The sequence below is a fragment of the Poecilia reticulata genome, chromosome 2, assembly GCF_904066995.2.
Source record: "Poecilia reticulata chromosome 2, P_reticulata-male-v2, whole genome shotgun sequence".
NCBI lineage: Eukaryota > Metazoa > Chordata > Actinopteri > Cyprinodontiformes > Poeciliidae > Poecilia > Poecilia reticulata.
The window spans coordinates 31139361-31163511 of NC_088831.1; the positions used below are offsets into that span (position 1 = coordinate 31139361).

The 24151-nt window shown below is 39.9% G+C and overlaps 2 protein-coding genes across 2 annotated transcripts in view; one reads left to right on the forward strand and one right to left on the reverse strand.

Annotated features, from left to right (window-relative positions):
* agps (alkylglycerone phosphate synthase) overlaps positions 1 to 16918 on the forward strand; it is a 36533-nt gene extending 19615 nt beyond the window's left edge. Inside the window, exons 13-20 of the mRNA XM_008398813.3 lie at positions 2033 to 2109; positions 2215 to 2327; positions 4094 to 4163; positions 6183 to 6244; positions 7044 to 7133; positions 8921 to 9020; positions 10133 to 10190; positions 14411 to 16918. Of these exons, the coding sequence (XP_008397035.1) occupies positions 2033 to 2109; positions 2215 to 2327; positions 4094 to 4163; positions 6183 to 6244; positions 7044 to 7133; positions 8921 to 9020; positions 10133 to 10190; positions 14411 to 14532 (692 nt within the window). The 3' untranslated portion in view covers positions 14533 to 16918. The remainder of the gene's footprint in view (positions 1 to 2032; positions 2110 to 2214; positions 2328 to 4093; positions 4164 to 6182; positions 6245 to 7043; positions 7134 to 8920; positions 9021 to 10132; positions 10191 to 14410) is intronic.
* Positions 16919 to 19243: 2325 nt separating this feature from the next.
* pde11a (phosphodiesterase 11a) overlaps positions 19244 to 24151 on the reverse strand; it is a 42268-nt gene continuing 37360 nt past the window's right edge. Inside the window, exon 20 of the mRNA XM_081603467.1 lies at positions 19244 to 23934. Coding sequence (XP_081459593.1) covers positions 23701 to 23934 — 234 coding nt within the window. The 3' untranslated portion in view covers positions 19244 to 23700. The remainder of the gene's footprint in view (positions 23935 to 24151) is intronic.

The window sequence follows — 24151 nt, forward strand, 5'->3', positions numbered from 1 at the left end:
AAAATTATTAAAATAATAAAAAAAAACCTTCTCAGTTAAAATCTGTACTACTAACTTGCAAAAGTTAGTAGCATCTAGCTTCTGCAAAAAAATAAAAATGAAATAATAAATCATGCAGCATTCAATCTCCAGATCAAAAATTAGTAATACATTTAGTTTTTTCCCAAGAATTCATTCTGCATTAGCCACTGGGCATGTGCATCAGTAAGCCTCGTCCAGCTTGGTGCTCATGTTTGATCTTTTGTTTTAAGAAAACTGCTGCCTTAAAGATCCAGCATTGAACTTTGATACCTCAGTAGTTACTCAAAATTACCACAAAAACCAGCTCTGTAAATTTGAGTGGACATTATTTGTATTTCTACCCAACATATCTGGTGCACTTTGGTCAGAGTTTAGTGTGTTGAGTTATTCTTTATATGTTTATTTTAAATTGAGTTTTCTCAAACTTTTAATTCATGTATGTTTTAAAAAGAGAGTGCTGCAAACATTCATGTCACTTTCTACAGCTCCAAATTGTTAATCTGATTATTGTATTTGCAGCAAAACCGCAGCATGTGTACGAAATGAGAGCAGGACTGAAGGCATAATGACAAATAACCTGGGCCAGAATGAAGTAGTTGCTCTGTTGAAGTTTTATGATGTTGTTTCCTGAGGTCTTGTGGAATGCATCTGGCATTACCGGAGATCTCTGTAAAGTTCCCCCGTCCCCAGGGATCTCGTTATCTCCCCTGTATTTCCATTTTTCATGGAGTAGGCACTTCTTAGCATTAAGTAGGAAAGATGAGGTGACCAATGGGATTTTTTTCACCCTCTTTTTTTTTTCTTTGTTTTTTGTCTTTATATATTTATTTTTTTGACCCCTACATCAAACACAAGGCTCTCTTCTGCATTCATTGGTTTTAGTGTTTCCCCCTCTACTTTTAATAATGCTGGCTACAAATACCTGACCATTGACATCACCTATACGTTTTTGTACGCTACATTATTTAATTTAATATATTTTTATATGTTAACTAAAACATTCTGTTGAAAGAAAGGAATAAACAAGAAACCTAGAGAAAGGAGTTAAGCAAGCTTTTGCTTATGCGTGCATCATTTTGTGTCTGGATTTTTGAGTATTTAATTAACGACTTTGATAGCTGTGAGAGACCCCAAGACCCGCAATCAAATTTTGGAATGGAAACAATTAGGACACTAAGTGATGAAGAGACTTCGGCATGGGGGGAAATAAATGAACTGTTAAGTCTCTGCGACATCACCCATGACTTCCCTGCTGTGATTGATAACCATCCCATCGGCCCCCAGCCCCTCATTTTCGCTTGTCCACAGGCGCTTTTGTGCGTCCGATCAGGAATAAATCAAAAAGTGAGGGTGAGGAAGACTGATATCACTGCGTCAACCCCACTTCCCTTTGGAAACTGCCTGATTTATAGTTGCTGTCGCTGGCAGCTATTGGGCCTGTTATGAAGTTATTCAAATGTTACTATTTATATTTCCTTTTTTTCTGGTTGAAGCCCAAATATATCAGACCATCTCGGCCTCTCCGAATGGGAAATGCTGCAGCAGAAATAGTTTGTCTAAAAATCAGACAAAGGTCAGTTTTAGTTCAAGACTTACAGAATTTTGAGGTCAAATATGTAATCTCCGTTTTTTTTTGTTTTTTTTTATCAAGCTTTGATAGCACCAGTGCTGATTTTGGAGGATTACAATTTCTCTTTAAGATTTATGATATAGGGAGAAAAATGTTCATTGTCTTAAACTATTATTTTATCCCTTATAAAATCATTAGTTATTTACATTAAATTCATAAATACTGGTATTGACAGACTTTTTTTTATTTTTTTTTTAGTCTTCCTTTGTGAGCAAGGACTTCCTTACCAAACAGTGTTATAATTCAGCAGAATCTGTGGGCTTGTTTTTGAGTTTGCAGCTGTCATCAGTCTTGGTCAATCAACCTGAAAATCCCAGTGAAAAGTTGATTGTTTTTAGTGTCAGATTCACATTTATTTGCTTTTTTTTTTTTTTTTTACAGGTCATGCCCTGAAGCCACAAATATCTTCAATTTTCACATCATTTCTGGATGGACTAAAGAAGTTTTACATCACCAAGGTAAAAAGAAAAAAAACCCACACCATCACATCATTTGGATGTCTCTGCCTCTGGTGTTCTTTGTAAAAAAAGAAAAAAAAAAACCTTCTCCTTTTTAATTTTCAGTTCAAAGGATTTGACCCTAACCGCTTGTGTGTGGCCACCCTGCTGTTTGAAGGACCCCGCGAGAAGGTGCTGCAGCACGAGAAGCAAGTTTATGACATTGCAGCAAAATTTGGGTGCGAACACTTAGTCTATTCTGTCCTTTTAAATGTATTTAAATGAGGAGGAAAACACGCCAGGTCTCCCTCATTGCAGGCTAGAAGGAGTAGCAGTGACTTGGGTTAAAAGAAAACTCTGTCACACACTTCTGTGACGCAGTAGGTTGTATCTGTGTGGACTGTTGAGTCACCTCTAGATGTCCTCTTTCCAGCGCAGCTGTAATGTTAAAGCGAGTCTGCTGAGGGAAGTGATAGTAGAGCAGCAGTCCCCCGAGGACGGCACAGAGGAAGATGACACAGCCTGGTAGTCCTCAGCTGATATGATTGATCATGTTACTGAACAGCTGGGACTTCCCACCATAGAGGAAACCACTGTCCCCGCCCCGCTTTTTAAAACACCGGCCTGTTCAACGAGTTAAACCTAAAGTTGCTTTCCCATGTTCAAGACCTGAGTTTGAAGTTGAAATTAAAAAGGAATTCTTTAGCTATTTAACTATTTATTTTTTAAATAATAGCAGACATTGCAGTTTAAACAGACAGGCTTGTCTAAATATATTTTTTTATCTTTCTATTAAGGTTTCTTTTGGGAATAAAACTCCTCCTCTTGAGATTTATTTTCTGTTACCTTTAATTTGTTTTCAGCAATTTCTAAGAATCTCTGAAGATTCAACAGAATTTATTCAAAATGTATTATAGAAATATAGCAGTTAATGGAATCACAACATCTGCATCTGCTGTGTCCTATTTATGCAATATATACTGTGGATGACTGATGATGCAACAATTATCACATACAATTGAGAACTGTATATTAGATATATTAGGTATATTAGATATTAACAATAATTTTTAATTAATGTTTGGCCAAAAATGTAAGATTCCTGCCACACCGTGCCTCTTGCTGAAAGGTGTATTTTATTAGTCACATAACCGCATTATAGAAATATGTTTTAATTAATTTGTTGTCAATGTAAGTATAAAAAGTCCACAAAAAAGATAACAGTCGACTCAGCAGTTGGCTCCTTCTTGTCCCTATAAACGTTTTATACAAAATTTGAAAAAAGTAAAAAGTATAGTGAAGATGTAAAATGGCCCAAAAAAAACTGCTTGCGTAAATATTCAGCTTTTACTCTAAATAAGTCTGATGTATTTGGTATTTACCATGTACCTTAAATTTTTAACACACTCCAGCCATCAACCTTGTGAATGTCAAAAACCAGACTTTGTAGGTTACGTAGTGTTCAAACAATACTTCACCTGTCAATGATTTCATCTTGGACGATGCTTATTTCTAACATCCTTTCTAGTTTTACTCTGCTGCGTTGTGCTCAGACTTCCAGGCTTGCTTGGATCATAGAAAGCTATTAAAGCAGAAGAGGCGCATGAGTGTCATGTAGCATCCTCTCCATAATTGCATTATTTCAAAGAAATGGTGAACACCCATCAGATCAAGTGTCAGTGATGGATTACTTGGGTTAGGGCAGTAAGGAATGCTTTCCTCTGGTGTAAGGAAACAGGAAGACGGGTAAAAAAAAAAAAAATCAATATAGTGATTTTCTAATGAGCTCGGCCTGATTAGTTTGGATGGCAAATGAAAATGTGATTACCCACAGCCGGTGATAGATGTGTGGCTGACCTGTGGCGATGCGTGGAGCGCAGCAGCATTGATCTGTACATTGTTGGAGTGACGAGCTTCAGGACAGCTGTTGTGAGGGCCAGCAGCCTGAGCAACAAAGCTTGAAAGAAAGGAGCGGTTAAATATTAACCATGTTGTGTCTTTCTAGGGGCCTGGCAGCAGGAGAGGACAATGGACAGAGGGGCTACATGTTGACCTTCGTCATCGCTTACCTCCGGGTGGGTCGCCGTTCTGGCTTTATCTCCGTCTGAGCTGATGGGCAGGGAGGCTGAGGGTTGACAGCAGATAGGATAGAGAATGAAGATGATGGGCTGCAGAATATGACCTCAGGAGGCCCTCCATCAGATCCGGTCACAGTTATCAGTGCGTCTTAACGCCGTGGAAGGAGGGCACAGTGGCTCCTGACACAATAACAATAGAGAGTTGAGGCAGGTCAGTCCTGAAGGAGGCCGATCTGATGAGCACGGGTGTGCATTTCAGTAAGCGTCTTACTGACAGATTTATCCAAGGATCTAAATTTGAATTTTAAATGTGAGATAAAAGGGGAACTTATTGGAGGTGTTTTCATTATAAGTAATGTTTTTTGTATTTATGAATTCAAAAAGGTCACATGAGGGCATGAGAGGCTTCATATCTTTAGTTTTTTGTCACTTCATCTTATTTTTCAGTCATTAGTTTGTTGACTGATCTGTTCACTTCTTTGGGGTGCAAAGTTGATGCTATCACAGTATCATTTTTTTCTTTTCACTTGATTCCTGCTAGTCTTCCGTTCATTCTAGTTACAGGACTTCTGCAAATCCAAATAACAACAAGCTGTGTTTGATGACATTTGCTTCATTAAATTGAGTTACATTTGCTTCAGATATTGTTTCCATTAGAGATTGAGTTTTTCCATTCATTGAGGTTTTCTTTAGGTTTGTTTTAAAAAGATTATCTTCTATTAAAGAGACAGTCTTGGAGGGAATACAAATGGGGGCAAATTTGTTTACTAGTAAGTGTAAAAAAAGACCTTAATCTATTGTTACAGCAGCACAAAAGAAATTGGAAATGTTTTGATTAATGAAGTAAAAAGCATTAATATATTTCTGCTTTTGGTTCATAAACCCCAGATAATGAGAAAAAATAAAATTCCTTATTTCCATCTCAAGATTTTTATTAACAAAGCTGCATCTGTACATTTAATGTTTTGATACTGAAACAACTTAGTTTCTTCACAACTTGGCAACCTTACCACCTCTTTAACCTCTAAAACATGTATGTATGTATTAAACAATAAGCGTCACCAAATGGATTACATTCATATAGAATCAGAATTTATTCTAATCCAGAATAGATTAGAATACATTCTAATCTATTCTGCAGACAGATACTGTCTGCAGTATGTCTGCAGACAGTATCTCGGAGATATGGGGAAAATGATAAATTTGTGATATATATATTTTGTATCTCTAGGTGGCTCAATATTTGACACTGCTGCTCTTAATAGCTCATAAAACCCACTTATGCCAATAAATAGTACGGTACTTATTCATCAGAAGCAGACACAGAGGGGTTCTGTTTTTCATCTGAGATGGTCATAGGAGAAGAGCTATATATATATATGCATATGTATATATATTTATGTTTTGTATCAGTATAATGTTGAAGCATCCGTTGACAAGCTATTTTCTGTTTAATGGCAGAGTTTTATTAAAATTGAGTTGCCACATGTTCAGAGATTTAGAACAGAAACAAACCCACAGGATCACAGATCCTCCACCGTACTTGGGTGTCTGTGAGTTGCTTTTTCACATATTCATCCCTTGCTTCAGGCAAAATCCACCTGATGTGTTACCAAAGAAGCTCAATGTTGCTCTCATCTGACAAGATGGATAGTTTTCTGTTAAAGTAAAAAAAGTAAAGAAAGTCATTGATTATTAATTGCAACATAACAGAAACTTTGATCCCTTATAAAGATAAAGTATACTTTAAAAAAAACTTCATTTATTTTAAAGGAATTGTCAAGGAGACCAACAGTTGTTCCACTACTGAAAACTATTATTTCCTAACATGGAAAACACAAATTTAGACATGTTTAAGCTATATTTCACACTAAATCCCACAATTTATTTTGACTGGGTTAAACTCTTTGAAGCTACTGACCAAAGGGTCAAAAAGTAATTCCTGCCAGGTGCATGTGAATGTGCTGAATCCATTAACTTTGCAGACCCCTAATGTTAATACTGTATTCTATGCAGGACTTGGGAATGGACTACTACGTGATAGGGGAGTCTTTTGAAACCTCTGTGCCTTGGGACAGGTGAGTGCATTAAAAAGGGCTACAGGCTTTCCTCTGTTAATTTTTAATGCATTTTGTTCTTTACTCCTTCTGAAAGACCACTCTGCTTTCTTGACGGCCCTCTTTCTTTTTCAAATTCCCAGCCTCTCTCTTTGACATTCACTTTCATGTCTGCTTTCTCTAACCATTTAAACAACTGCATCAAAGGCTGCTTTTCCTTCTCAGCTTTACTGGCACACACACACACACACACGCGCACGCACACACACACGCAAACACACACACACATATATAAAATGACGTGGGTTTATCACCACATGTGCTGTCTGGGGGCGGTGTAACGTGTATACCATGAGCCGCTGATCTTCCTCAGATCCATGTTGTGAGATCTGCAGTTCCAACATGTTTTATTACCCTGCTTTCTCGCACAACAAACACGAGCACGTGCAGCTCCCTGTTGTGTAAGATGCCTGACGGGAGAGACCAAGAGATCAGGCACTGAGGCAAGCATATGTGCCTGGCTCATTAACCACCCTCCTCCCCATCCTGCACAATCCACACCCGGCTGCACATGCTTAGGACTGGCGGCCATTTCCACACCAGTGGGAATCTCTCGCTCAGTGGTCGTCATGTCAGTCAGTCTGTTGTCCTCCTCCTTCCTGGCTTCCTGCCTTTTTTCCACAAAATTAACCCTTTTTGTGCCATTAATGAATTTATTCATATGGATATTCCTTACAAGCATAAAGGGCTTAGATTTGGCAGTACGAGAAAAGAGAAGAGCTCTTGAATTTTTGTGTCTTTCACATGAATTTTCTTTCAGGGTTTTGGACATTTGCCGGAATGTGAAGGCACGCATCGTACGAGAGTGTAAAGACAAAGGAGTTCAATTTCCACCTTTGTCAACTTGCAGGTAACAAAAAAACAACTTTCTGTGAAAACTAAAGGTGCACAGAAGGGATGTTTGTGTCACGTAAAACTGTCAAATGAAACTAGAGATGCTGAGATTTTCTGGCCTTCCCCTGCTCTCATGCTATAGTGTAGCAGCAGGGAAGCCTTGCTCTTGCCCACTCTCTTGCAGCCTAAATAAACCAGACATTCTTTTAAATAGTTTCTTAAGCCTCTGTTCTTCCTCTGACTTAATTTTAATCACGTCACTGATACTGAAAGTACCTATGATAATTCCTCACTCTGTAACATCTTCCACAACGAAGAGTGTTGCTCAAACTATGACCTGGTGGCTCTTGGTATAGTATGCATATTTAAAAACAAAACAAAAAAAGTCAAACCAGCGTGGTCCCTCTACTATAAGGGTGATCAAACAGTGGTCTGGCAGCCATTTGTGATTATGTGTGGCCCAGTACCACAATTCAAGGATGGATTAAATTTGCCCTAGTGCATTGCTTGAAAAACTATTTTTGGATCCCATTTTCATAAAAAATAAAGATCTAAAAATCTATCAATAATTGGCAATAGTAGGCCCGAATTCAGGACTTGTGTTTTATGAATATTTTATTATTTCATATTAAACAGGGCTACAAGCATCCAGCAACTTTAATTCAAAAGCAGATTTGGATTTATTCATTCCTTTAAAAATGGCTAAATACAGCCGAGAGTGATCCATGACCTGTTGATATTTTTTGCCCAAGACTGTAGAAAAAAATCCACGCAAAACATTTGGACATTGCTAGTCCCTTTTTGGGTTTTGGCTTTACAATGATTCACAGATCCTTTGCCTTCAAAAATCCAACTATCTTCTTTTATTAAAATAAGTATTTAGTTTGTTTTTGAGAACATAATTTAATAAGTTCTTTCAGCTTGAGAATTTTGCCCCACTTGTCAAAAAGTTTGGACACTTTTTCTATTAGAAATAAAATGGTACTTTTGTTGGGGTTTTATAGTCATTATATATTCAAATCCACGATACAGCAGTAGCATGACTTATCTTTTTTTCCCTTCTTTTAAAAATCTTTTTTTACTCTTCTGTAAAATAAATATTACATTATGAAGGCTCATTTCTTTCCTCCGGAAAGGGTTTGTTCTGTACTCCCGTCCCAGTTGCCTTGATCAGACGGACAGTGGGGCAGACAGAGAGACGGCTGGCTGGCTGGCTGAGGAGCACCAGGCTGCCGCTCGCAGATTGCGTGCAGATTAAGCCTCGGCCTGATTATGCTGCAGCCATTCATTTCCCGGCTGCAGTCTGTCACATGATTGATTTGTCCATTTAACCTCTAGAACAGTCAGCGTGCCAGGTGATGGGCCATGTCAAATGAACAAGGGCTCTGCACCCTGCGCCTCCACAGGGAGCAGAGCCAGAAAATAAAACCACACGCAAACTGGAGACTTTTGTTACAGCAGAGCGACTGTTGAACTTGTTTACAACACCTGAGCTGTTTGTTTTGTTAAAATGCAATGCAGATGAATCGCTGATTGACTTTCTCCTATTGAATATGGCAGTGCTTTAAGATTGTCTGTGGTTTCTAGTATGAATGGAATTGAGGTCAAAGGACCACTGGAGGATAAATCAAACCTCCCACCTTCTCATTATCACTATTATGCCTGCTATGGCAGACAGATAAAAAAACAAAACACATTAAATTCAAATGTAGCCCTATTAGAAAATGCAACTGCTAAGTGTCAGTCTAAGATTTTCAAAGTTTCTCACTGAGGAGTTTGTTTAAACGTGTCCCGTGTGTGCAGGGTGACTCAGACGTATGACGCTGGCGCCTGTGTCTACTTCTACTTTGCCTTCAACTACAGAGGACTCAGTGATCCGGTGCATGTGTATGAACAAGTGGAGGTGGGTTCAGCTTTGGTTTCTATTGTATTCTTTGATGGGCAAGTTGGAGATTCTCACTCTGTTCCGTAATCATGAGTCAAATGATCTTGGTTTTGGGGTATTTACTCAAAATTTATGACCAAAACTTCTAAAAAAAACAAAATAAATAAAAATCTGACTGGCTTAATTTAATAGTTCAATTACTGTTTTTGTACTGCATAACCCAAGCAAATAGATATTCTCCTATAGGATTATTTACTCAAGAGCATAATTCCTTGTTCCATCAATTACACCACATTGTGAAGGACCTGAATTGGCAAAGAAATTCTGATTCGTCACACTTCCACCGCCATGTTTGACTGTTTTATATCAAATGTAACAGAATGCACACTTATCACAAAGTTCTAATTTTGTCCACTGATTATTTTCCCAAAACTCTTCGAGATCATGAAGATATTCTTTTCAGACTTTTATTTCTCGAACGTCCTGGAAGTGCTATGATGCGGCCTTGGAGTAATTTTGGAGTCCATTGATAATGGCTTTCACTGTGGAGGGCCAAACCCTTAGATACGGCTTTGTGACCTTTTCCAGATTAAATAATGCCAGTGACTGTTTTTCACCTGTTCTTTAATTTCTTTAGATGGGGCCTTGTTGTGTTGTATTTTAACTTGCTTCATGTTACCAGACGGTTTATATTTCGGTGATTTAAGACGATATTCAGCCTTGTATAAACACTGCTGCTAAAACAAGGGAACATATTAATTTTTGTTAGAAATAAATGAATGATAATCGAGAGTAAACATCAGCTAAATTTGGGAATAGTACCAAAAACCAATATGTCCTACCTGCTGCAAGAGAGAGAGAGAGAGACAGCTGCAGTAGCTTCAGCCAGCTGACCGGCAGCATGCAGCCACAGGTTTAGAAGGATCATAATCAGATAGGTTGGAAAATTTTCCGGCGTCTTATCAAAATGACTAAATTGTAGGAACTACAGGATTACCTGTTAATTTTTAGACCTTGATATTGGTAATCGGTCTGATTTGCCTTCAGAGCAGTTTGCCTCAGAACATTGATTTTTCCTTTCTTTTTAAAGAAAATCTCTCAAACACTCTTGTTTTGGTCTTTTCTTTCAGCATGCAGCTAGAGAAGAAATCCTTGCCAATGGAGGGAGCTTGTCACATCATCATGGAGGTACTACAAGCTGAAAATATCACACTCAAAACATTATCAGTTCCCCCAAATGTACATAAACCTTCCTATTGGATACTCTTCTGTCCATCATATATAAACATGTTGATCTGGGATGCGCTGATAGCGACACGGGCTGCTGCATGCGGGGAGCCGACCGTGCTCTAAATGTGCGTTCGGACCCTGCTTCCCTTCACACGTCCAGAATCCACTCCTGCTGCTCGGATGAATGACTCCGACTCGTTTGTTCACTTCAGCAAAGCGTAAGCGCGGGAGGCCGGCGAAACGACTCCGTGGGGCCCCATCAGGGACACCCGAATCGGCCGCCTTATCTATATTGCCATCCGCCTCGCTGTTTTCATACATCACTTCAGGCTATTCATCACACCTGTCCAAAACAGTATGCAGTGAATCAGCTGCGATATTAAATCACAATTTTTCCCGAAGGCGGGGACGGGTTCAAAATTAAAAGATTGCTAATAAAAAGGAGGCAGTGGGTCGGGGTAAATGATGCCGCCGTTATCGCCGGCTCTACGCTGACCTCCAAGCGGTGGCCCCGTCACCCCCGAGCGGCACGGGGGAGGTGACGAGCGGGGGAGAGGAGGGGATATTGATGCAGCTCCTGTGTGCGAGGCCCACTCTGTAATTGTGATTAATACTAGCGGGGCTCGCTATCTGAGTGCAGACAGGCCGGTTTGTCTGCCCACAATCAGCGCTTGACAAATGGAGCCTGTTCCTGCAGGTTTTGTGTATCAAACAGATGTAGTCAAGAATGGTGAGGTGGGAGGGCACTGCAGGAAATCTACATTTCTGTGGCCCCGTGTTTGCAGCAGGTCACTGCTGCGCCGAGTGGGCAGAGGAAGGATTTCTGAGCACTTCCTCTGCAGCTCCATCGCTCGACCACCTCGCTCTGTTCACCGCTGCTTGACAAAAGTATTTAAAAACTCGGGAATCTGCGTTTTAAATAAAATTATAGACTGGTTGAAAACCCAGAAGTCCCGGGCCTCATGTCATCTGTAACCAGGTCACCATGTTGTAGTTATGAAAAGTTCCTCAACATCAATCATCAAGGAGCTTCATCAGTCTAGTAACTCCTCATTGCAGCTTCTTGGACAATAGTTCCTGCTCGTGTCCTGGCCCCATTTTGTTAGAGAGGCGCAGTGTTGAGGAACGGCGGCTCAGCTAACGTTGTCTTTTCTCTGCGTGAATGAGAAGAACAGCATAACTTCAGGGCGGATTCCTCTGCTTCCGCACTTCCCCACAGGCCCAGTTCTTTACTTCTTATTAGGATTTTATCTAATTAGCCAGCAGTTCTTAAATGTGACACGGTTTTCATCCAGCCACACCTCTGAAAATACATACACAGTGCTCAAAATTACTGTCATTTTCAGTATAACAGTAATTATGTGATGAGTTTATTCCTGGCAGTTGGTTGCGTTGGAGTTTAGTTGGGTGTTTCATTGAAAAACACAAAAGCATATCGCACTTTGTAGATTTTAGATTTTAACTTGCAAAAAAAGTACAACTATTAGTTCATGTTGCTTTACAAATATGTTTTACGTACGTTGTCTATAACATACAAACACATTGAACATTGAGGTTTGTTGTGAGATGTCAAAATGTGGGAGGGGAAAAAAACATTTTCAAGGCGCCGTAGGAGGCAAATAAATTACCTCATTTAGAGAAGTTCACTTCTTGCCTGAACTTCTGTAGACTTTTCCACATGTGAATTATGAATTTCTCTCTCCGCTTCTTTTTTTTTTTTTTTTCACGTGGAGGGGGAAGAATCTCTGAAATAGCTACCTGCTCTGCTTTGCATGTCTCAGCTGCACAGACCAGGTCTGGGGAGATTGATTGCAACAGAAAGCAAAAAGGAAAGAATATGACAAGATAGATGTGTAAATTATCACAGTGATGGAGGCAATGATGCAGTCCCAGAACCTTCTGTTTTCTTTCCTCTTTCCTGAGAGGAGGGAGGGACGGAGGTGGGACAAGAGAGACGGAGTTCGGAGGAGGAGGCTGTTGTAGGGGGCGTGGTACGTTCTTGGTTATTGGGCAGCAGCTGATTGGTCCCTCTGCCACCATCTGGAGGTCTGTGTGCCGCCGAGGGTCCCTGGTGACCCTGCTGTCGGCCCTGTTTTGTTAGGAGACAGGCGTTGCTGCCCTCGTGGCTGATCCCCATCTGGGTTTCCTGGCTGCTGTGTGATATCATGGGGATGTAATGTGTTGAGGGGAGGGTCCTTCCCTTCTGACACTCTTTCAACACTGCGGCTTCCTGCTAAGGATGAGGGAGAAATCAGCGCGCTGACCCTTTCTCGGGCTTTTATATCTAATCTCAGGTGTTGAGCTCTGAGCAGCACCTGTTTAAGCTTCTCGTTTCTGTTTACTTTGCGTTTCTTTCACTGACACAACTTTGAATTGTTTATATTTATCAAACTATGGTGGCAGTTTTGCATACCCTTTTCTTTCCTGTGCTGTTTATAAGTTTTTCAGTAATGCTAATGTTATAGTGGAACCACAGATCCTTTTCTTTTTAACTAAAACTTTTACTTTTGGAAACAGTGTGGTAACTCAGTGATTTAATAGTTAATTAGTTTGGCTCTACTTGGTGTGGAAGGATGAATCTATTTGTTAGAGATTTATCTTTTTTTCCACATCTCCATAAGTAAGCTCACAAGTGTGTCTGAATTATTTCATGTCTGTAGTTTAATAGAAAAATGATATGTACATTGTATTAGACAGTGATGTATTTACAGGGCTCATTTCTTTTAGTTTTGATCATCACTCATTGGAGCTAGTGACCTGAGATTTAGTTTGAAAGAACGTTATGTTACTACACAAGATCTGTAAGAAAAAAAAGACATTAATGTATGAAAAAGGGTATGCCGTTTTTGATATGATGGTAAACAGTTTTTGCATAATAATGGCAAGTCACAAAAGTTTATTCTCAGAGAAGCTATATGCAAGCAAAGGTATTGGCATGTTAAGTGGAAAGATAAACATTTACAAAGAGAATCTCACTGGATACCTCCATCTAATCTAACTAAACTTGAACTGTTTTTCAACAAGAACTTGGCAAATTTCTGTTTCTACATTGAAATGTTTGCTGTTTGAACTAATTTTATTGGGGAAAAAAAAACAACTTAAATTCTTTTTGGGTATTCACCTGAGTTCATCCCAGCTCATACATGACCTCCGTTGATGTGGGAAATTATACTAAAGGAATGAGCTCCAGTCGGCTGTAAAACATGGAGTGAAGCAGAAATGTTTTGTTTTTACTTCAGAGGGAAATGAAAGCCTGTATTAATATTTGTTTGTATTTGCACAGCGAAGCACCACCAGTTGTACTTGAACCACGGTTAAGGACCACTGCTTCATACCAAACAAGAAGGAAAACCATTCAAAGCACAGAGGGAGTCCTCGACTGCTGAGCCGTTTATCTTAGCAATATCAGCTTTCAGCACCACATTACTCTCACTTTTCTGCCCGATGCTGAAAAAAGTAAATATTTTAAGTTATTCAGCTTTATTGACTTTATAAACAACAAGAACAAGTAAATGTTCTTGGTTCATTTCTTTAGCACACTTCAAAGTTCCCAACCAGACCTCCTGCTGGTTGCAGATCCTCCACTGCGTGGTACGTGATTGCGTGCGTGCGTGCGTGCGTGAACAGCTGCGAACCTCCCAGGCAGCCTCGCCAGGTTTTGTAGTGAAGCTGCTCTCCCTCCTCAGGTTTAGATTTCACAGGGAAGCTCGGCGGTGGCGGCGGAGAGCCAAAGTCCTGCTGACAAAGGAACATAGAGCCGGTGTGGCCGCCTCTTGGCCGTCATGGTAACGCCAGGGAGCTGAGCTCAGGACAGCTCGGCCCCGTAGGTCAGTAGGAGCGGCGTGCTCATGTGCAGGGAAGGAGTTTGACTTTAGCGCTGGTCTCAACCAGTGAGGGAGCCGGGAACGGACCGCCACAGCCGCCAACCGGCCCCTCCTCTGGGAACACACAGAGCCTAATGAGTTTGATAGTCTGCTGAGCTCCATAAATCATGCCATGCAAAACATTTCTCCTCTCTGAATAAAAGCATTTATCACCCTCTGTTTATTCACTCACTCTCACAAGATTGATTGGCTCCCAGCAGCCTGCTGAGCAATCAGCCATGCCGATTCCGCCGTTTCTCCCCCATGGTCGTCTTCCTCCACTTATTTATTTTATTTTTCTCTTCTGCCATTCAGTGGGGAAACTTCGGAAGGAGTGGATGAGGGAGACCGTCTCCAACGTCGGCGTGGGGATGCTCAAGTCTGTCAAGGACTATGTTGACCCAAATAACATCTTTGGCAACAGGAACCTCCTCTAAGTCCAAGTTCCCATCCATTAACTCACCTTCTATTTCATTTTTTTTCTAAAAGCTTCCTGTGCATTTTGGATTAACAGCTACTAAATGTGAATTTAAAACACAGATCTCCATCAAACATGTCTCGGTGCCATTTAATGATTATTCACTTTTCTCTTTTACCATACGTCGCACTTAATCTGCTCAGCTTCTTCTAACAAGATTCAATGGGTGCAGCAAAACATTGACTTATCTCAGATTTGCTTCCTGAACACCTTTGCCAACATAGAAGAAGCTGTGTTATGATCCTGCTATGAGTGAGTGAGTGAGTGAGTGAGTGAGTGAGTGAGTGAGTGAGTGAGTGTTTGGCACTACTTTAGTGGTAAATTTCTAAAGCTCTGTGCCTTTCTAAAGCTTGTGTCTGCCTTTCCTTCTCCTTTGTGTCCCACATTTGTCCTTTTCTCGTCTATTGTCGTACTGACCTTTTGCCATATTAGACGCGTTTCAGGACCGAGTGTATCTGTGGGCGCCTGTCCTCCCGCCCCAAGCAGTTTGGGTCCACCTATTCCAAGCCCATGTTTCGTACGATTGCCGAAAGAAATAAGCATACCTTTGTGTGTTTAGTTTTTGTACTGAAAGCTTTTACATTGAGTGGTTTGTAACTAATGAAGGGAAGTGGAAATTGAAGCCATTTTGAACACGTTTCTGTTTTGGAGGGAGGGGCCTGTGAACGGCGGTGCTCACGTCGAACCAAAGACTTGAATCATCAGATTGTGTCTGATGCAGTGCACGTCAGAGGTTTACTCATCATTGGCATTAATCTTGTATTTTTGATCTCTGATTGATTTATTCCAGCTTGGAACTTCAGATAGTTTTAGAAACAAGAATTAGATGAAGACCTTAAAGGGATTCAGCAGGATTCTTTGTGAATTCAGACTTTACTTTGTAGCATAGTCCACGGATCTTTGCTATAGTTAATGGCAGGGTTTTCCAAAAGCTCTGCGTTAGCCTGCTTTATGGACTCTGAAACTAACTATAATCATTTCCTGTTGAAAGCTTGTTGTCTGACTCAAACTTTCACCTTCAAATGAATGATAATTGGTAGGAATGATCAGAAATGATCCGACTGTGCACTGGAAACGATTGTGAAACCGGCGTCATCGTCCACGTTGCTGACCGGAAAATAAGACCCCAGAGAAAACCTTTAAATTCTGATATTAGGAGTCAAAGTCAAACCAGTTGTCAAATATGACGCATCATACATTCTACAAAGTAGATTGAATAATATAGTAACTGGACTACTTCCTAATCCTTCATCTTACAGCAACAGTGATGACTGGAAGTTGGGAACTGGAATTTTCCATAAGACAATGATCTCAAAAACCACCAGATTTGTTTTTGGTTCAGATAAAGGAGACTTTGGTCAGCTTTTGAGAATCTCTGACTGTGGCTGAAACAAAAAGCTGGGTTCTGTTTAACAACCAAGAAGCCTATCAATTTAAATCAACATTATCAGTAGCACGGTTATACCAAAGCCACTCTGGAGAAAGGTTTTACGGTGGAAGGAAACAGTGGAGCTGTTCAACAACAATCATGAGATTCATGTTTGGGGGAGAGTTCCAAACTGCACCAAATGTCAAGTGTGGTGGTAGAAGCATCATGCTGTGGGCTTGTTTTGCTGTCATACAGTTGGCTCCAACAGGACAATGATTCCAAACACACATCAAACTGATTCCAGAATATACAAAGTAGGCTAGGATTAAGATTTTGGGTATTTAAAGGAAAAAGTTATTAAACACGTTTTTAATAACGGGGATTTCTCTCAATGATGAGTGCAAACCTCTTAGTGGCACATCCTTCATTGTCATGCAGCCACTTCATCAGCTAAACTGTATATTTTTTTCCTATTAGTATATGCAAAGATTCCCATCCTGACAGATCCTGACGTGTAAATATTTATGACTGTTACACATGCTAAGACATTCTGCTCAAAACCACACGTCTTTAATAAGTTTGTCCCTCGAAAGATTCCTCGAAGAGTCGAGTAGTTTAGTGTTTCTATATTGTCCAAAAGCTTTTATGAACTGATACTGTAATGTGCTACATTTTGATACTGATCTTGTACCCATTTAGCTGCTCGTTCTCTGATCTTTGCCTCCTTTTTTTTTTTCTGGACCACTCTGTCCCTATGTTGATTAAATAAAACAATAAAACCTTCTCCAGATAACTGAGATCTCTGAGACCTGACTTTTTACCCCATGTGTCAAAAAAAAAATAAACTTGCCTTTGAATGTTATCGCTTTTACCTTTACTTTTTGGTTTTGTTAAATTTCCACTTCTCCTAACATCAACATTGAGTACATTTTGTCAATGCTGTTTGTGCAATAAACTAAAGTAAAAAAAACATCAACATCGGGGCTTTTTTTTTTCTTTTATCATTTCTGTACTCGCACAATCACAGAGCAAAGATGTTCTTGCAGCTCTGAAGTCTTAATTTATTCTGGCAGATGTGCAGCGGAAGGTCAGCAGAAGCCTGAAAGCAGGTTTGTGTTTGTTCTGCCTCAACATGCGCCACGCAGAGCTCAAGGTAATCCTGCACAGCAGAGTTGAACAGAATCCGCCTTTGGCTTCCTGTCAGGAAAAATCCCCCCCTCCCCTCCTAACCCCCCCAATCCTTTCCTCACTCTCGTTCAACACACACGCGCTCATTTGGGAGTCGTCCTCACCCACACATCCGCCCACACACAGCTGACTGACGTCACAGCCAGCCAGCAGCGGGCAGCTCAGCCTTGAGCGACGAAATTCACTGCAGCTTTGGCTCTACTTTTAAGATTTTGTGAATGGAAACAGCTGATGCCGACAGAAAGGCAAAGGAGCGTTCAAATCCAAAAAATGTACATAATTACAACAGTCTTTTAATTAAAACGCATTAAAATGGTTAAAAGAAAGGTCTTGATCTTGCCATATTAGACGCATTGTTGCCCATAAAATTTCAAATGCATTTCAATGAAATGTGCTGGAATCAGCAGCATTTCGTTTATGCATTTTGTTTTTGAAGTGCAGATACTCATCAGTCCACAGGAGGTCAGCATCACACAGAGAGAAACCTCAACTTTGAGGCAACCATAGTTTTTTTTCTCTCTCTCTTTATCCTGAATAATATATATATTGCACAATTTCTGAACAAATCAGCTTAAAATTTTGTTTCTTTTCAAACCAATGTATATGGTTTGCACTTTAAGCCAACTATTCCTACAGGCTCTTAAAAGTTTATTTGGACAGTGGTAGATTTTTTTTCAGTCATTTTCAACAGTGGTGTAAAATTGTAAAATTTCAAATTATAACATAAAATGTGTGGCGCTTTATAAACAGCCCCTTTTACAGTAAAATAAATAAACAATGCCTCCGCAGCCATGAGAAGTCGTTTAACTAGTTAGTTGCGCGTAATCTAATGTCGATATAAACCCAGCAGTTCTGTGAAGGCCTGAGAGGTTTGTTAAAGGACATTAGTGAACAAACGGCATCATTACGACCAAGGGGACTTAGTTCTTGGCAAGGGAAACGATCTTTCAGCTGCTTGAGGGCAGCCTGGCATAAAGGCATAATTTGTTCCCATTTCTTTTGTAGGTTCTATGAAAAAACAAACGTACTAGCACAGTTTTGACAGAAAATAGTATTTTAAAGTAATGGCAGAATAGAGTAGGGAAAAACTGAAGGCATGGTGAGCTGGAATACAAACTCTGTTCTCACGAAGAAGAAAGAAATGAGCTTGATTTGTGGATAATAATCAAAAGTACAAGATACTGAGTACAAGTGGCTGAAATGAGCTTCCTCCTTCAAGAGGCCGGACTTAATATTAGGATGAGGAGCTCGGGAATCCACATATTTGATACCCCCAATCACATATCCAAAAAGTGGATACTGTGGGGTTAACGTTCATTACAGTCCTGATGTTCAGGGTTGTAAGGAAAGTGAGTAAAAAGCAGCCAAAATCTAAAGAACAATTTGGAAAGAGCTTCAGAAAGTTCGATAAACATACTGATCAAGACCACCTCTGAAGATTACTGGATAATCTGCATCTTTGCAGGCAAGACCAGAACCTTTAAACAGCTTTGTATGTCTTAAAAAAAATGTTTCTCTCCTCTGAGATGTTCTCCATTATTAACACAACACATAAATATGTTAAGTCTATCCTTCAGGAATCTAAAGGTTTCTTGTTAATTCTGTTTTATTGTGATATTTCCTCACTGGTTAGAGCATAAACAGTGGCGTATATGCATTGTGCTTCATTGTGTAATATGTACCTACTGAGACATTTTACATACTTAGAAAATCAAATCATCAATGGCTTTAGCCAGGTTTATTTATACGAGTGCATATGAACTTCTTCTGTTCTTGTGTTTATTTCTTTAGCAGTCTATAGAGAAATTTGACAGCAAAAAGAAAATGTTTATTCAAAGATTTTCTATCGCTAGGTCTTGCAGGTGTATGGACTTCTTGGCATTTTATTACATCACAAACAAACTTCAATGTACTTTGGGGGGAATGTTACACGTCTGATTAACTTGAAGTTGTGAAAGTTGCTGAGCAGATAGAAGAGTTTGGACTAAAGTAATCAAGAAAACGAAAAAAATGTGAATGCATTTCTATTTAGCCTCATTAATCTTCTGCCCCCTGCAATGTTGTAACAATGTTTTATTATACTACTTAGTTCTTCAGAAACAAATCAAAAACATTTAGCAGAGTTTTTTTTTCTTTATTCAAACTCTGAACAGAAACAGAAGCACATTTGCCCTTTTCATGCTCTGGCTTTCCCTCAGATTAGCCCGTCTTGAATAAATCCAAAAACCAAACCGGGAGAGAAATACAGGAGGAAAAAGGAAGAGGAAACTTTGTCCACACGTGGAGCCCTAATAGAAAAATAGAAGAGCAAATATTCATATGTAACTCACACAGCATAATGCAGGAGAATTTAAGTCATGCATGTTTGATGAGATAAGGTGTGCGCTAGTCAAAAATACGAGGTATTTGTCGGCTCACTTTGTTTGCTACATCCTGAGCAAATTGGTTGGAGTCGAGATTGCATTAAACATGCGATTCTGGTCGTTTTCTGTCGAGCTCTTCAAATAAAACACAATAGTTCCATGCCTCACAATGTGCACAGTCACGCTAGAAACGCCGACCCACAAAGCTACAACACAACTCATAAGGCATACCCATACTCAGAAATAAATGCAGTACGAATAATACCAAAGGGAAAGCTTTGATATTAGATGGGCACTTCAGTTTTCATGTGTCAGTCTTCTGCAGGAAGGAAAGTTCTCAAGCAAATGGGAGAATATGTAGGCTCTGAGCAAAGCTTGGAAATGAAAGAAAATAAAAACTCTGCAGCTTTCTACAGTTTTAAAAATGAAACAAATGGATTTAGTCAGAGTCAGGCTGTCGACGGCCTGGGTCTGTGAAAGCTGTGCTTTAAGCAGATCTGTGCTTGACTGAAACACCCAGTGACTTGATGGTGCCTTCGGATGGTGGTCTGCATGAAAAACAGAAATGCTTTCAATAACTTCACAGACTCGATTCTGAAAGGAGGAAGGAAGGATACAGGGAAGAAAGGAGACAAAGGGGGAAGAAAGAGGACAAGGGAAGAAGGAAGGAAGAAACAAAGGATGCAAGAAAGGATATATGAGCAAAAAGAAGGAAGACGGAGAAAGGACAAATGGAAGAAAGTAAAGATAAGGAATGACTCACAGAAGGAAAAAAGAGAAACCATAAAGAAGAAAAGAAGTTAAGGCAGAAGTAAGATATAAATAAAAGAAAGAAACAAAGTGGGGAGAAAGTAAAGTAGGAAAAAAGACAAAATGAAGTAAACGCAGGAAAAAAAAGAGGGAGAGATGATATATAAAATCAATAAAGAGAAAAAGAAAGGACAGGGAAGAAATGATAGATATAAAAGAGGAAATATGAAAGAAAGGAAGAACATAACATCAAGGCAATGAGAAAGGGAACCATGACAAGAAATACAATGGTTTTTTTTCTGTGCTTTTCCTGATTTAGAAAAATATTCCAGATTTTACAGATTGTGTGAACCCTGTAAATATCCATCTGACTGTAATCTGACTGTACAGATTATATCAAAAGGGTGATTCGTTCACTTTAATGATTTATGAACAGCAAACCTAACCTAAGAGAACAAGATCCACCTCGAAGGTTTTCCAATCACTCCACCTGGTCTCTCTTGATGATTCTGCACAAACCTAAAATGCTTCATACGTATGCAGACTTCTTATGTGCAATCTCAACATTTGTGAAGCTCAAGTCTGACTCCCAGCTAATATAAAACTGGCACATTGCCATGTGAAGTGCTATGAATAGCTTAATAATTAACCAAAATGTTGATGCTTCCTAAACGTTAAGTTCAATTTATGGCACTTATACCTGAGGAAACATCCAGTGGGGTACAAAAGGCGAACCAAGATCTCCACAAAAGGAAATTGTTTGTTGTTTTGCTCTGCATAATCCAGGTCCCTGATAAACACGGTGCTGGTTTTAAGACGTGCTGTAGTGGTGTGTGCTGCTAGAGCATTTCTGCAAAGAAATGATGGGAGTTCAGAAAAGAGACTAGATATTTAGATGACCAAATTAGTTCTATCTGCTAAATGCAAGAATAGGAGACGTGTCCGGAAAAATAATGTTTTTGTCTTCGAGTGCATTTATTTATTTATTTTTAAATGTAAACTGGCTTCTTATCTTGGTTTTGGAGATATGGCTTCTTCTTCACTGATTGACTTTTTAGTTCATGTCAGTACAGGACTTGTTTGAAAGCATTTTACAAGGTCAGCCAGCATCTTTACAAAGGCAGGTCTCTGGGACATAGAACCTGTCTCCTTCCTGAATGGATTCAAATTTCTTCAGAATTTGAAGAAAGTAATATTAGAATAAAAACATATTTCTCCCTAATCTGGCATTTAGCAAATCAAAGAGATTATGGAAATCCTAATTGACCTAAAACAAGAACTGTTTAGTCTGATTTAATGTCAGCCAGTGAAAAAAAAAAACAAAGATTCTCATGTTTCTTCTCATAGTGAATGAAAATATCTGGCTGCAGCTGTATGTAATCTGAGAGGAAACCGGAGAGCATGCTCCAGATAATGAGGGACTGACTGCACTGTGGAAGCTCGCTGGATCATAGAACCTTGAGTTCAGGATTCATCCGGGCCACAGAACAGATCTCTACCTGAAGAAAATCTGCCAGAATATCGGATGTCGGGATGCTTTTAAGGCCTATCTAGTCATTGCATACCCAAACCAAGGGCTGCATTTGTAACCTTGGCACAAAGTTGAGTGTGCCCCTTATATCCAATCCTTGTGGACGAGGCAATCTGGTTCTGTTGGCGTCTTTTGGCCATAATCTTTATCATAGACTGGAGCAGCTCACTGCAAGGTCAGAGCAGCCGGAACGAGAGTTTGCATCTCTGAGGTCAAAGTCTTTAACCAGACCAAGGTGGACTGTGTTCTCCAGTTTTAAGGGTAAGTCACTCCTTCAAGCAGAGGAGTTGTGTAGCTATGTGCTTTGCTCATGAATGATGGTGTCACAAAGAAGATGGGCAGAGAGATTTGGGGTCTCAGCCACTATTGAGAGAGTTCCTCCGGTTTGTTGAGGTAAAGAGTCAAAACAGCAAAGCTTGTGATGTATCTGTGTGTTTTTTTTTGTTTTTGTTTTATGACTCTCACGTGTTGCCATGAGAGATGAATCATGGGAGAAGGAATGAGATCCCAGAAACTAACAAAAATGATCTTCCTCCGAATAGAGGTAAGGCTCAGCCTTAGAGTAGAGCTATTGGTCAATGATCGAATCTACTGGCTTCCAGGGTCTCTTGAGGTTTAATAGAGCCCTTCCTAAAAAATAGCAGATCAAGAACAATTACTGGAGGAATATTGGATCCCTTCTGGCCTGGGAATGCCAATACACTGGAGAGTTTCATTGGATTTTTCTTCCGCATGTATTAGGTGGAAGACAATAGATGACCACTAGAGCTGTTCTTTGCACAGGTATTATTTTTTTAAAGCCTGTTTGACTTTAATTAAAGAATAATCATGCAGGAATGGAGTTGATTATGTTTTCTTTTTGATAAAGTTAAGTGATTTTAATACATTTTAAGTTTTTGGTGCTCACGACAGCCTTTTATATTCCAGATAATCATAACGGTGGGATGAGCTTTTATCATTGGTGCAAAAGGCAAAAAAATAAAAAATAAAAAAATAGATACCCTGAAAATGTCTAACCATGGCTTTTGAAATAAAATGTGACATTTTGTGTTCCGGCTGTCAGTACTGAATCATCAGAGCTGAAGTTTCGCCCTGCAGAAATCCATGTGATATGAGAGCGACTTTCTCAAGGCACAATGTGTATGTTTGTGTGACAAGAGAGGCCCCCGTATGTATAAAACTGGGCCAAAATATATTTCCATTTGTCGGTTATTATAATTCTTTGCGGCAAACTAAGAGGGTCAAGACATAGCTGCAATCGTTGGTTTTACAAATTATGGCAGAAATTCAGCACAGTTCAACAAGAATTTCCATAACGTGAGAACCTCACACAGAGGCCATGCATTTTTCAGTAGGATCTGGAAACAAGGCACAGGAAGGGAGGGAGCACATAATTCCATTTGCATTGCAAGCCACAGGTCCTACTGTTTCTACACCTCTTCATCCTTCAGAAGAGGCTCTACAACCACAATCCAATCCAATGCATAAAGTTTCAAACAACTCAACAGCTTATTTACAGATTTACAAAAAAAAAAAAAAAAGATTCTTTAAACTCCGGACAAAATGCGAGCAACACAGAGAGAGATACCAAGAGCAAAAATAAAACACAACAGAGACAAACAACACTCTCTGTGTCTTTTGCCAAAAACAAAGTCAGAGCAACACAGTGGTTTGATTTTCCCTCTCCTCCCCTGACGAGGTGTCATCGTCTGATCTTCAGTCGCTCTGATGAGCCGGCCAAATGCGGCTACGTCAGCCTTCAGCAGAAAACCTGAAGGGGTCGCGCCACGCTCCCGAGTGTTAAAGCTCTGGTTGCAAAAGCGAAGAGGAGCAGAGCCCAAGAACCTCTGCATGCGCTGCCTCTGCTGCAGGCTGCATTCTGGAGAATAAAAAAAGGCCCGGGACGTTCCAGCTCTTCGGCAGAAGCTAACTGGCCACCTGGGACGGTGTGCTTTCAGGGTCGCCGCTGCAGCAGGGCGTGCTGCCGGCTTTGTCCGCCGGGCAGGCTTTGGTTTCCGTGGCATCGCCATTGTAGGGGCCGGCATTGGCGGAAACGCTCTGGCCACTTTGTCTCTTCTTGTTGAGGTCCTCCCAGTTGGCCCTGTTTGCTCGTATCATATCAACCATCGGCTGAAGTTTGGGATTCAACTTGACAAGAGTCTAAAAAGAGATGGGGAAAAGGAGAGAACATCTTTAAAAACAGAGACATAGTGACATAAAAATTATTTATTTCAGGTTCTTTGATTTTGTGAAATCACTCACTGTGTTAAAATACGTATAATTGATCACACCCCGACACTTCATTAAGAAACGATTGTGAAGTTATTAAAATTAACTCTGGCTCAGCGTCCAGTTGGTAAAATATTTCTAGAAAACT